This window comes from Manduca sexta, chromosome 20 (genome assembly GCF_014839805.1).
Source record: "Manduca sexta isolate Smith_Timp_Sample1 chromosome 20, JHU_Msex_v1.0, whole genome shotgun sequence".
Lineage (NCBI taxonomy): Eukaryota > Metazoa > Arthropoda > Insecta > Lepidoptera > Sphingidae > Manduca > Manduca sexta.
The window spans coordinates 14,874,181-14,887,460 of NC_051134.1; the positions used below are offsets into that span (position 1 = coordinate 14,874,181).

At 35.8% G+C, this 13,280-nt stretch overlaps 4 protein-coding genes across 4 annotated transcripts in view; 1 reads left to right on the top strand and 3 right to left on the bottom strand.

Moving 5' to 3' along the window:
- The window catches only part of LOC115447604, a 158,766-nt gene extending 154,041 nt beyond the window's left edge, over positions 1 to 4,725 (bottom strand). The window contains exon 1 of the mRNA XM_030174746.2: positions 4,323 to 4,725. Within this exon, the coding sequence (XP_030030606.2) occupies positions 4,323 to 4,371 (49 nt within the window). The 5' untranslated portion in view covers positions 4,372 to 4,725. The remainder of the gene's footprint in view (positions 1 to 4,322) is intronic.
- On the bottom strand, positions 4,138 to 7,344 carry LOC115447605 (putative malate dehydrogenase 1B). Its single transcript, XM_030174747.2, is given in 6 exon segments — positions 4,138 to 5,083; positions 5,268 to 5,388; positions 5,478 to 5,946; positions 6,163 to 6,697; positions 6,700 to 6,718; positions 7,034 to 7,344. Coding segments are annotated over 6 exon segments (1,518 nt in total). The 5' UTR covers positions 7,172 to 7,344; the 3' UTR covers positions 4,138 to 4,847.
- Positions 7,345 to 7,697: 353 nt separating this feature from the next.
- LOC115447610 (ribonuclease P protein subunit p30) lies at positions 7,698 to 8,716 on the top strand. The gene is given in 2 exon segments (XM_030174754.2): positions 7,698 to 8,106; positions 8,108 to 8,716. Coding segments are annotated over 2 exon segments (753 nt in total). The 5' UTR covers positions 7,698 to 7,948; the 3' UTR covers positions 8,703 to 8,716.
- The window catches only part of LOC115447609 (protein Lilipod), a 31,849-nt gene continuing 27,282 nt past the window's right edge, over positions 8,714 to 13,280 (bottom strand). The window contains exons 7-10 of the mRNA XM_030174753.2: positions 13,041 to 13,202; positions 12,442 to 12,673; positions 11,849 to 12,005; positions 8,714 to 9,927 (exon numbers count right to left, since the gene is read on the bottom strand). Coding sequence (XP_030030613.2) covers positions 9,783 to 9,927; positions 11,849 to 12,005; positions 12,442 to 12,673; positions 13,041 to 13,202 — 696 coding nt within the window. The 3' untranslated portion in view covers positions 8,714 to 9,782. The remainder of the gene's footprint in view (positions 9,928 to 11,848; positions 12,006 to 12,441; positions 12,674 to 13,040; positions 13,203 to 13,280) is intronic.

Here is a 13,280-nt window from a genome sequence, read left to right on the forward strand (position 1 = left end):
GCGGGCCGCCGCGCCGCGCGGGTAACGAGCCTCCGGTAGCGAAGTCATTTACCATGTAATGAGACTCATTGCCCCCAGCAAACCAGTTCGATGGACGCACTCGCGCAAACTTAAACAGGATTCGCGGTCTACGCCTTCCGCACTGCCCGGCTCACCACTCCATACAGAACTACAAAGTACATGTTATACACCTCTATCCAGACTAATTAAATGAGTGTTCAGTGTCCGAATGACCTTCTTTCTAATTTAAAAAGCTGCTCGCCATCGCTGCATCCGCACCGGATCATTGTGTCCAATCTGTCACGGTCGCGTTCACGATCGCACGACAACGGCCGATTCTCAAAGGTCCATGCTTTCAAAACGCTAGAATTCCGTGATAATAGGATAAAACTGGAATGGTGCGTGAGGTTGCATGGCGTGTATATTTCTTCACTATGATCCTATTGGCGTAGTTCATTTACATTTCAAATAATATTCGGAATTAATTTAGTAAGACATCTGAGGAGAAACCGAGCGAGCTGTTCGGGTGGCGAGCGTCAGGCTGCACCGCGCCGGGGGCCGGGGCTCCCCAGTTCACATCACACCACGGTCCCGTTAGCCGGACACCGTAGCGCCCGTTTGTTATGCAACTGATACGTCCCTCTGCCTCGGGTCGTGCGACCGTCCGAGCCACCAGCGCAACTTAATATCAGTCACGTGGCGGCTGGCGGTTAATAAACGTACACCCAACGTTACCAACATGGCATATACTTACAACATATACATAGTATTATCTATATAGATTGTACAGATTTAGAAGCAATGATCCGATATGTTATACATAGGTCTTCCTACATAACGGCCTTGTAAGGAATCGCGACAACCTCCCACGTAGAAAGACATATCTTTGTTTTATTTTGGCATATAATTAGAGTTTTTTTTGCTGTCCTTATTTTATATATTATGATGATATTCAAATTTAACCATCTTATGGCAGCAGGACTTGACAAACTTAATTTTTGTTTTAAACCAACTACACTCTTTGTTGTCTATTTATAAACTAGTATTTATACATCACATTAAGATATTCAATATTCGGCTACAATTAAAGCAGAGTAAGCATTTGATTAGTCGAAAATTTTACGTATGAATTATCAAAATGTTGATTCCAAAGTTTACTTAACACGACCGGATACGTATGTTTAAATCCCAATCGTTTAGAATATGTGCAGAGAGATTAATATTGTAAGTGAATGTGCGCCCATCGGCATCGTCGGCTCCCGACGTGCGACCCGCTTATGTAACATTCATTAGCCGCTTCGTTGTGCGGAAACACGTCTCTCTAAGTCATGATCACGACACATTGGCGTACCGAATGAAAACAAAGTTTCTGTCATCAGGATTGAACGAAGCGTGCTGTACCTTGAAGCCGTTGAATAGTGTTATGTCGCATTCATTTTTTGTTCTTAGACGACGGTTAGGTGTCAATGCCATATTTGGTGCGCTTCCCTTTCAAATGATGTCATTGTAGCTATTTATGATTGTCTTTCTCGTAATGTAGTGAATAACTGTTGTACATAGATTACCTAACTCTTCCACTTTCCACTCATAACTAAATCCAGCTACATGTTTTGTAGACTACTATCAAGGGACACTCAGCAGTCAGTTTTTATATTTTTTGCAAACTTGTCCGAGTGCAACGAACGCACACCGACCGCCCAGTTCCACATCAATTTAGCAGTCTCTTTCGGTTTTCCCCACCTTGGTTATAAGCTATACTTTATATCAAGAGATCGCTAACATTATAACCAAGCTAAGTTTTTGAGCCATTAACGACGTAACATGAATTATCCTTGCAGGGTATTATTGCATGAAAACTATTTAGATAATTTATATTATCGCAAAGCTCGCTCTCCTTTAGCTCTACCATTGTTGGCGCAATATAAGACTGTACTCTGCTCTTTCTCTCAACGGTCGTAGGTATAACATAATTGAAAGAACTAATGAAATAGTCGAACTGAAGCGAACCGATGCCAATAACTAAACAATTCCCCTAACGAGAACGGAACAAATTGAAATCCGAAAATACCCAATGCGGTCCGATTAAAAGAAAAAGAGAACATTCCACCGCGTAGCGGGAACTAATGCGCGAGCTAGGAGGAGCGAGGGTACGGCGGTGCCCTCTTCGGCTTCAAGTTGACCCCCAATAGCTGCCAGATTATCGTCTCTCGAAGCAATTTGTAGGGATTTGCGGTCGACCTCCGCGCCAAATAAAGCGATCGTCCGTCATTAGAACGCCGTGTACTCCTGTTACTGCGGCTCATTTTAGATGTCTTCGCAAATCTTGTATAAGTGATTTGTGCTCATTTACAGTGCCCTTGCCAAATGGTTTTGTTAGTTGCCAACATGTTTACCTATGTTTACGTGTTTTTATATACATATTCGAATAGTAATAGGTTCGTAACGAACCATAAAATATATGAATACTAAGATTTAATTCCTTACATTATAAAAATTAACAATTTTGTTATATATAATATATTAATGGATCAATCTGTTTACATCTTACAAAAGGTACTGGCGACTCATTATGGTGTATTAGTTCTGTCTTACTGCAATGAGGCCACTGAAGGTGATACTTGCTGGTTGGCCACATTCACTGCATACTTAAAAAAATTACGATATTTCTGTAGTATAAATTTGTCAATAAGGCCTAAAATTGACTTTTTAAACATATTATTTATATATCTATGCATATTCCCGCTCATAACTCGCGCGCGGCGAGTATGGAACGAATTGTTCAAGGCCGTTAGCTTGGAGAGGGGCCTTAATGTTTTATGCATCAGAAAAAAACTAGGCATATAGTAATACCTAGTGCACGAAGCCAGGGTATGCGCTACTATCATTTAATATGTGTAGTTTAAAAATTAGTGGGTATTTCAATTGAAATTCATCTGAAATAGTCTATTTGGGTATTTATTTTTCTTTTCTGATACCATGCTCATATTTATTATTTCTACATTTAATACCCTTAAATTGCACTGTACCAACTGCCAACCTATCAGTGTGTGCCAGCCCTAGCAACCCTATGTAGATAATTATGTAATTTTTTTTTTTTATGAATTTTGTTGAAGTACCCATTTGAACTGATGTCTATCTTATCTAGACAGAATTTGAAAAGTAAGAACAATGTATGCACCACATAAAATATATGCAAAATCTGGCTAAAAAAATATCTTACATGGATAGACTTAATCTGAAACATCACACAACTATTACTTGTGTTACCAGCTTTTTTTTGTAATAGGCATTCACCAACATTAAATAGGTGCTATATATTTTTTATTTTGCTGCTCCATTGCAAATGCAAATTAAAAAAGTTTTTATTGGTTTTTAACTTAACTAAAGCCCTTACACAACAAATAATGATAAACTTCATCTAACTTAAGAAATCTCAATTCATGATTCTTATCATTAGTAATAATAAATTTAATGTAAATTCTACATCTGCTAAATTATAAACCATTTTTAAGCAATAAGTTTTAACTCCATTCTACCACTAAACAAACAAATCTGAGGACATATTTGGGTTTACAAAACATGATGAAAGAATAAAGAAAAAGAACTTTATAAACTTATGCTGCATAAAGGACAAGTTTTTTTTACCTAATTAAGAATTAATACAGATCTAAAGAACAGGCCTCCTATAAATATCTACTAAAAGAAGCAAATAATAAAGTTTTGTTTATCATGTTTCATTCACATTTGTCTCCATTTAAAATGGTTTAGTCTCTTAAACAATTAATTAAATCACTTAAATGTTATCTTCTAAGAATCACAAGTTCAGAAATTTAGGTAAATACTGGTTAAGCATCCAGTTTAACATATTTGAATGGAGGTATTTATATCCTGGAATAATTATTCTTGAAGTAAACATATACTAGAGTGTCATAATTAGGAACATACTAATTTAAAAATAAAGGAAATAAAAAAGTTGTTTTGTGTAAATAAAATCAATTTGTCAAACTTCAACCTGTTAGTATAACTTTTTACATTATTTTTATTTATATGAATTTTAACTACCCACACCACATTATTTTTATACACTTAACAGAACTAGATCTCTGCAAGGATTAGTTTAAAAAAATAAGGTACAAGTTTAAGAATGTAATTAAATGTTTATTTCAAACCTAAATAAAGTTATACACAGTTTTTAAACGAATGTAAACATTGACAACAATTGTGCCAAAATGTGTGTAAGGTATTATATTATGGTGCACAAGCGCATGCATAGTAAGACAGCGGCAAGCGCGGAGCGTAGGAGGCAAGGTTCCACCTCTCACCTTGCGGGACCAGCGGCGCGGGCTCCAACGGCGTAGCCACCACTACCATCCAGCCGGCCCACAGCCCCCACGGCCCACAGCACGCCCCACATGTCCCATAACCACATCACAACACTCCACTATCTCATTATTGGCACAACATTCACACAACTTAACCAATACGGGCACCTAACTATGCTAATAACTCCTATTGGCACGATCATACTTTGGAAAGAATCATGTCGCCATACGACCGCACGTAAACATAGTGCGTTCTATATCACATTATTGTTGAATTCTTGGATTAAATCAAAACTGTATACTATCGAAACAAAGGCAGTACTGCACGTCATAACATTCCTGCTTCCTCGAAGTAATACAACCAACAACACCAACCTCCCGAGTGGCACTAGTGTTGCTGTGTACTAAATGAAATGAACGGCGTTCGTTGATTTCGTTCAAAAACAGGATGAAGATCAAACACTCCGCGCCTTCGTTCAAACATCGATTAGCTTCGTGCGATGACATTTGGTATCGATACTAAAATTACCATACATGCTTTTTCTTATAAAATTTAGGTCTACAATAACATTGATAAACAGGAATAATTTGGGGCAATTCTCGTTTTTTCAAATTCATCATAAGCTCTGCTATTTGTTGTAAATACGGCAATTTCATCTGCGAATCTCTTGGTTGCATAAAATTGCTGGCAGGTGTCCATTCTCCGTCAACAAATTGAGCAGGTTGAGAAAACGCACCATCAAATGTCAATCCAAATGAACCTAAAAAATATGAGGTAAGTAAGGAAAGGAAGCGCTATTGGACACATCACAAAAATTCAAAATGAAAAAAAATATAATCAATACTTATTACCTTTACAACTCATTTTTATTAAGGACACATTTTAACTAGTAAAAGCTAGATTTAACTATGTACATAGTCATAACCAGAATAAAATATACCTACCGTTGCACCGTATACCTAAATTAACAATTTGATCTAAGTGTGGTTCAAAAAGCCATACTTTTATAATATTTAATACTGCTATTGCCTTGTTTATGGAAACTTGTCCAAGGGTGCGTTTTTCCTTAAAACAAACCAATGGTATGTTAATATTACTTTTAAATTTTGCCATAATTTATCCGTCAAATTTTGACGAATAATTTATTTACTTACATTATTTTCGGCAACTTTGCTCCACAAAGATTCATCGAAATACATCAGATATTCCATAGTTCTCAATTCCGGAGTTACTGATCCAATATTTAGAGTAGAATTTCTAACTTTCGTATATCTGTTATACGGTTCAAAGGAATTATATTTATGAACCGTAGTTCGAATATCTACTAAATGATTAATACCCACAAAACCCCAAACTGGAGGACAAAATATATTTTTCAAAGGTACTTGAGCAATTTCAGCAACAGGCACAAGTGTCTCTAGCCCCAAATCCGAGGTAGCGACAGCTATATTATTTTTATTAATATTAGCCATTTTCATTAGCACCGTAGCATTATAACAAGCCGGTCCTAAATTTGGGAAAAGAACGTACATCTTTCGTGATGCAGAAGCATTTATCATTAAAGCTATATTTTCCATAAGTTGCTTGTTTGCATGAAGCCAATCTCCTATTGCGAGTTCATTTCTAAAACCAAATACCTATTATTTAAAAATATTAACGACTGTTCTCAAATAACAAATTCTCATAGATTGATGCATCTTTATATAACTTAATCCAAAAGTAATAAGTCATTTCATATAATATTAATTATTTAAGCTGCCACTGAATAAACGCTGTAAGATTATACTGCTCCCCAACGTATAAAGAGGTATAGAATATTATTTAGTAACGTAAACTTACTTAAACGGCACATGATCCATTATTATAAGTAAATCAGTTTGCGTAAGTGCTATGCCTATTTTCTCTACATATTTGACAACTTTTTGTTGATTGTATGTTCCAACAAAACTACAATCATTTTCCACAAAATTCATAAATTGTTCAGTACAATCGTTGTCATAGATATATATTTTCGAAATATTCTGTTTACCACTAGTCATTTCCAATAATCCGGATATAATATGCATAGTTAATGGATTCCCAGCACCCATTATGCTCACCACAAAGTTTGACTTAGGTATTTCTTCGGTTATTTCAAGCTTTTGTGCTCGTTTGGACAATTCGAATTTTTCATCTCTAAGTTTCTTTTGATACTGACTGAAATTTTCAACAAGGCCTCCAAATTTCTCAGACGCAAAGAACGAATCAAATTCATAATATGAATGACAATAATCCAAAAACTCAGTGGCTCCACCAATATAATGAGGCTGGCTACCCTTCAATAATATTTCCTTCCACACAACAGGCGATCCTTTATGGTGCCATTTATTCTTTGGTTAATTTTGCACAACCAAGCCTACAAATATGAATATTATGTTAAAACAAAAGTAAACTGCCATCAGGTAGCCTAGAACAAGACGTAGATTGTCGAGTGGGGTAGACACTGAGGCGATGAGACAACGCTACAATACGCGATGAAAACTCTCGTGTTTTATGAAATCTTTAAATCTCAAATCTAGAATGCAATTGATTAATCAAATCAATTTAAATGAACAAGAATCTTTAGATCGTTGCTCTACAAGTTGGATCATAGATATCAGGCACTGTTTACATACATGTTCAATGTAAAAGTCTTTGAATAGTATAAATCATTGCATAGAAAGTTGCTGACCTCCCATTCTAGTACAGGTTTTTCGATTCGTTTATAGCAAAAGTTAGGAAGTTTTTGATTGAGATAATCTGCAACTAAGCAGACTTGTGCAAACATTTCACATTGCGATTCTCCAGCTATAACAATGTGCACCACCATAATGTTTTTATAGTCAAAACTAAACTTTTAAGAGTAATAATAGGTACATATATTCTAGCTTCCAACTTTTATCTGTGATTTCGCCAATTGTTAGTAGTAAGCGTAAATATTGTATTGAAAGAATATATTGACAATTGTGGGATATTCTTTTTAGGTCCATAAATTTAATTGGCTTTGAATCGGTTGAAAAAAGTTATACACCAATCCTCAAACATTAGTATCGATTTGAAGAAAAAAGATGAATATAATTTCTGAACGAACTACGATCTGCAACATATGTCAAATGCGGCTGCATAACTTTGTCCTTTGTTCTTTTCAAAAGAAGGAACAAAAATAGCTGTCAAACGGTGTACTTGACAGGGTTCCCAACGTAGGGGTTGTCCCAGTATCGGGGCAAATAAGTGGAATGACATATTTTTGGGGACTTCGTGCTATAGAAAAAATAGGGTAAGGTGCACTTAGATATATAAAACTTTATAAATTATCTTAGACTGTAGTAGCTATGTGTAAGTTTATTTAAAATACAATAGGGCATTGGCTTCGGTTCTAAGGATAAATATTTTTGAGAACTTGTAACACTAATACTTGGAAGTTTGAACCGTCAATAGCTCTGCACACGGAGTGTCAAAAAAACATGTCTGTTTATAACCTGTATATCATATTTATCTTGTACTTTATTTCTTAGAATTATCCTTTTCTAAATAAAAATCGTCTAAAAAAGCGACGCAAATTCTCCGCATTATTTTGTTCGTATGTAATTCATTTTTAAACAACAATATGTCTGCTCGTGCTTGGGTGTTTTGCGATTTATCTGTAAGTCGAGATTTCCCATTGGATCAAGTACATTTGATAAAAAAACTGGGCTTCGACACTATAGCTATTAACACATACGTTGAAGAACCAAGCGATGAACCTAAAAAAGAAAAAGAAAGCGGAAGATCGAAAGGACTTTTTACCACCGCCACTCGAAATTCCAGTCGAAGTATCTAGTATGATGAATGTTTTACAAAGGGTAACGTTTGAGTATTCCGATGCAAATGTTGCTCACAAAATGAATCAGTCAGAAAATCTCAAGAAATATGATATTGTAGCTGTAGTACCAAAAACCCTGCAAGCATTTCAACATGCATGTGCATCCACTGACATAGATATGATAAGTTTCGAGCCAGAAGGCAGGATACCCTTCAAAATACACCGAAAAATGTACTCTCAAGCTGTAAATAAAGGGATTTTCTTTGAAATTATGTATTCACCAGCCATAAGAGACTCAACATCTAGGAAAAATATTATCAGTAATGCACATCTGTACCATGCCATTGGTGATTCAAAAAATATTATTATTACCAGTGGAGCAGAGAGTCCAATGCATGTGCGTAATGTCCATGACATAATTAATCTAGGTTTTCTGTTGGGTCTCAACAGTAATCAGAGTATGGATGTGGTGCGCAACAATCCTAGAAAATTAATTCTCAAAGGCGGGAAAGCAGGGCGATGTGGAAAGCACTACTTGGTAATAACTAAAAATAAATAAATAAATGGTCCTTATTGTTGAAGTTTCATTTATATTTTATTTAATTACATTATTCAATAGTATAAAATAAAGACACAATACAAAACTAAACTAGGCATCACAGATAACAAATATAAAATTAAAATTACCCCTAATCATATGGTGTCGATACAATCAATATTCAGTAAATAAATAAATATTCTTTGACATCATTATCAATACTTTGTCCTATTCATAATATAATACTTGAGAGTGTGCTTTTTTTGATTTTGTCTACAGAACAGCTATTCTTCAAATGCAAAGCGAAATTATCATAACTTGCAATTCAAACTAGCATTACACTGGGCAAAATATAGGCACTTTTTAAACTACATTCGCCAGTGCAGACTTAAAATAGATCTAGCCCAGCTATACTCAACCTGTGGCACACCAGGCTAGCTCTTGCAGTCAACTGAGCTTTCGCAACTGGACCTCCAGATTATGAAAACATCTTATTAAAATTAAAGAAACTTGACACAAGATCATTACTAGAATTGTACACAGAATAAATTAAATGAGTAATTCATGCTCTTTAAAATTTAAATATTAAATTTTAATTAAGTTTTCAGACATTTAAGTAGATCAATGAATTTACTCTGTGGCCTGAGGTGACATAACTAAGACATGTTTATATTCTTTATAAAAAAAAAGTTGAGTATGATTGCTTCACTAATATTTATAGTACCATTATATTAGTTTTCACTTTGAAATGCAGGTTACATCAGGAACTTCACATCATAGCCATTGACCACATAACACCTAACTAAAAATTAAATCAATTTATCTGGTAAGACATATTTGTGCAATTCCTTCTTTAAATTATTTTTGTTGCTATTTGTAAATTAATGTTCATATATACAACTCTCAACACAATCTCTATACAACAACATGAATATTCTCACCTGATCACAACTGCATAAAGTTTATTCAGACATGCCTAAAAATTTGAGTCTTAGTCTATTTTTCACATATTAACACTATAAGTGAACATATTGTTTGAGAGTTAACTGGGATACATCCTCCCTCAGTTTGTAATACCACAGCCTATAATACACAGTAAAATCATTCACATTTTTGTTTTCCACTATCTGGAATATGTTGTTCTTTTGCCTCTTCAACTACAGTCCTTTCTGGCTTGGTTGCAATGAGTGAAATGTTGGCAGGTGGCTCCTCGCGCAGAGTAAATACCTCGGCAACCCATTTGAATCTAAATAATAGAGAGCAACATATAAATAACATAGAAAAGAAAATAACCAAATGAGACTGAATAAATCAACTCAATAGTAATAAGGTATACAAGCGAAAGCAGTGCAAATGCAATGGTGTGGAAGCAAATTGATAAGCAAGGCGCATGATAAATTATGATTGTTGAGGTTTTTTGACAATATAGCAATGGAATGAATATATAAATCAGTAGTACAATTTACAAGTGTGGAGGTGGAAATAAAAAAACGGTAACAATTTTTATATGTATTATTTGAAATGCAATCTCAACGTTTGGTACAATGTAATACAAATGTATAAAATTCGCACACTCTAAATATTACAATTATGATACTCTCAAACACAAGAGATTCACACAAAACTTAAATAAGAACACCCTACTTATATAACAGCTGTAAGTACATTAAGAGATATTGTGGTTGGTGGTACATTATGCGGTGTGTACTCCACGTACACGCTAGCACCACAGGCATCTTTATTCTACGTTTAGTAGAAATATTTCAAGCACACTTTACTAAAACATATCAATTTCCATCAATATCATGTAAGAGTGTAAGTTTGCGCGTTAGTAATGGCCGCAGATGAATATTTGTAAGCAGGTTAAATGAATCTGTGACGTAACAAGCTCGTCAATTAGCAAATATACCTGCAACAGAGATCAGTTAGACTAGAAACATTAATGAGCCTCCAACAAAACAGTAATTTATCACCATTGCAGGATATACATGTGATGTGTCATTGAGCAAAAACAAACATTAATCTTATTTAAATCTAATTTTACAGTCTTTAATTGTCTTTTAATATAATAAATTTACAACATCTGTTCATGTTTAGCGCAAACCTCAATAATTATAGTTATAAAATACAAATAGAATACCATTATCACTTACAAATACAACGTCATGGCAATATTACAAGATGTTCAAATTCATTTTAATTTAAAACATTATAACATACTATAGGTAGTGTAATATAATAAAATAAATAATAACCTGGTGCTAAAAAAATTATAACCTTAACAAATTCAGTCTCATTGGTAAAATAAATCAAAATTCTATCAAAAGTCTTTCCTCAAAAACTTTATAAATAATTTGTTAATTTTACTCATAAAATTGGACACACAGAACCACATAAAACAATTAGGAACATAATATAATTTAATTTGATAGGCGAAAAATAAATGCAAGGAATTTAAAAATTTCTAACTTACGCTATAATTTAATTTGTATATTTTTTGTTTTATGTATTACTATTTTTATCATTTATTTTTATTATCAAAGTTATACATTTTCAGATATCCCTTTCTTTACTCAGTAAAACTCTAAATTAAATATATTACGTCACTGACCTCCAGCCCAAGACATACAGTATAACAATATAATCAATAGGCCTATGGCAACATATAGGAGGGGGATACTCAGTGTTACAATCATTTGATGAATTGCAATTTACAATCCATTAGATCAAGCCCACAATTATATGTGTAGGAGAAAATGTTAATGTTAAATAAATACACACATATTTCTCCTACGCACATCACTAAGGAATATCTCAGCAGCAATATGACTGAAGATCTGTCAAAAACGGCACCAAACTCGTCATTGCTTATATTAATATAATTTATACACATTTTTACTACAATTCATTTCAAAATTTACATGTAACTAAGAACATATAGTGTACATTTTGATCTAAAATACGAAGTGGAACTTGTGGTGCGTCTTTGACGGATCAACAGAGAAATAGTCGGTAGTATCCAGGGCTAATTTTACGCACTGGCCCTGAATCCTTATCCATCATTGATGGTCCACACTTGGCTGAGAGCGCCCCGGCTGCGCGCGTGTTTGGGTCAGTTGTTGAGGAAAGAGACGCAGTGCGCCACAATGTTGACATTCTCCACCAACCTGTTGTAGAGCTCGCGCCTCACGCTGGCGGTGAACTTGCTGACGAGGCACAGCGTCACCGTCGCCGCGAAGATCGCGTTGTACAGCAGCACCAGCTTGAAGTTGCCGAGCCATTCGATGCGACCGAACTCGCCGAGCAGGTCGAAATTTGTTATACCTGGTGAATGAACGCGTTTTATGTATTATTTATATTTGTTATGTCGGATAAATGTTTTCAATAAATACACTGGTGATGGTACAGTACAATACAATGTACTGTTGGTAAGTCTGTCATACGTGAGAGTCCGTCTGGGAAGATACCATTGCAATGTATATTTCTGCCGCCAAGCAGTAGTGTGTAATCACTGTTGTATTCGGTTTGAAGGACATTGTAGCCAGTGCAACTACTGGACACAATAAGACTTAACATCTCATATCTCAAAATGGCGAGCGCAGTGGAATACCATAAAATACTTTGTAATTAATCACTATCCAAAGGTGTTGGATGGTGGTTCTTCTGTTTATGGGCGGTAGCATCGCTTACCATCAGGCGAACAGCAAACTCGTCTCGTCATTCAAAACAAAAAAAAAATAATAGTATTCGCGTGTCGCACCCAGTATCTTGACGAGCAGCGGCTGCGCGGTGGAGTGCGCGAGCAGCGCGGCGCACAGCGCGATGATGCGCGGCAGCGGCGTGCGGCGCGCGCGCGGCAGCACGTGCAGCGCGCGCATGGGCCGCGTCAGCCCCGTCAGCGACGCCGCGTGCAGGTACAGGATCAGCACCGCCTCCAGGCACGCGCCCGCCCAGCCCAGCTTCGACAGCGACGCTATGCCCAGCGTGAATTGCTGACCACGACACACTTCATCACATATCACATTCATAATAATAATATCAGCCCTGTATTATATACTTGCCCACTGCTGAGCACGGGCCTCCTCTACTACTGAGAGGGATTATATACATATCATACATATCACATTACTCCTATATTAAACAACCAAATAATGTGCTCCTGAACGCGGTCACAAAAACGTTCAAATAACAACAGTTACAACAGCCATGGCTGCTTTGTGGTTACTCGGTTGCAAACTAATTACATAATAAACAAAATAAAATAAATCTTTCATAAACAGAACTAGAGTTTCTCTTCAATAGACGGTGACCGACAAAATTGTGTAACTCTTTCCACCACTAGTAAATCAAGATCCTCACCCTGGTACTGAGCGGCAATGCTTTAATCCCGATGAGCAGCTCGAGCGTGTTCTGCAACACCATGAGCACTGTGATGGTGGTCAACGCGAGTAGGAGCAACATCGCTAGCGGATACACCACGTTACGTTGCAGAGATGACGTCTTGCGCTGGCTTTCCACTTCCTAAAACGAATGGAAAAATATACTTATTAAAACACTGTTTGCAATTAACTCCATATTAATAAAATTAATTAAAAATGA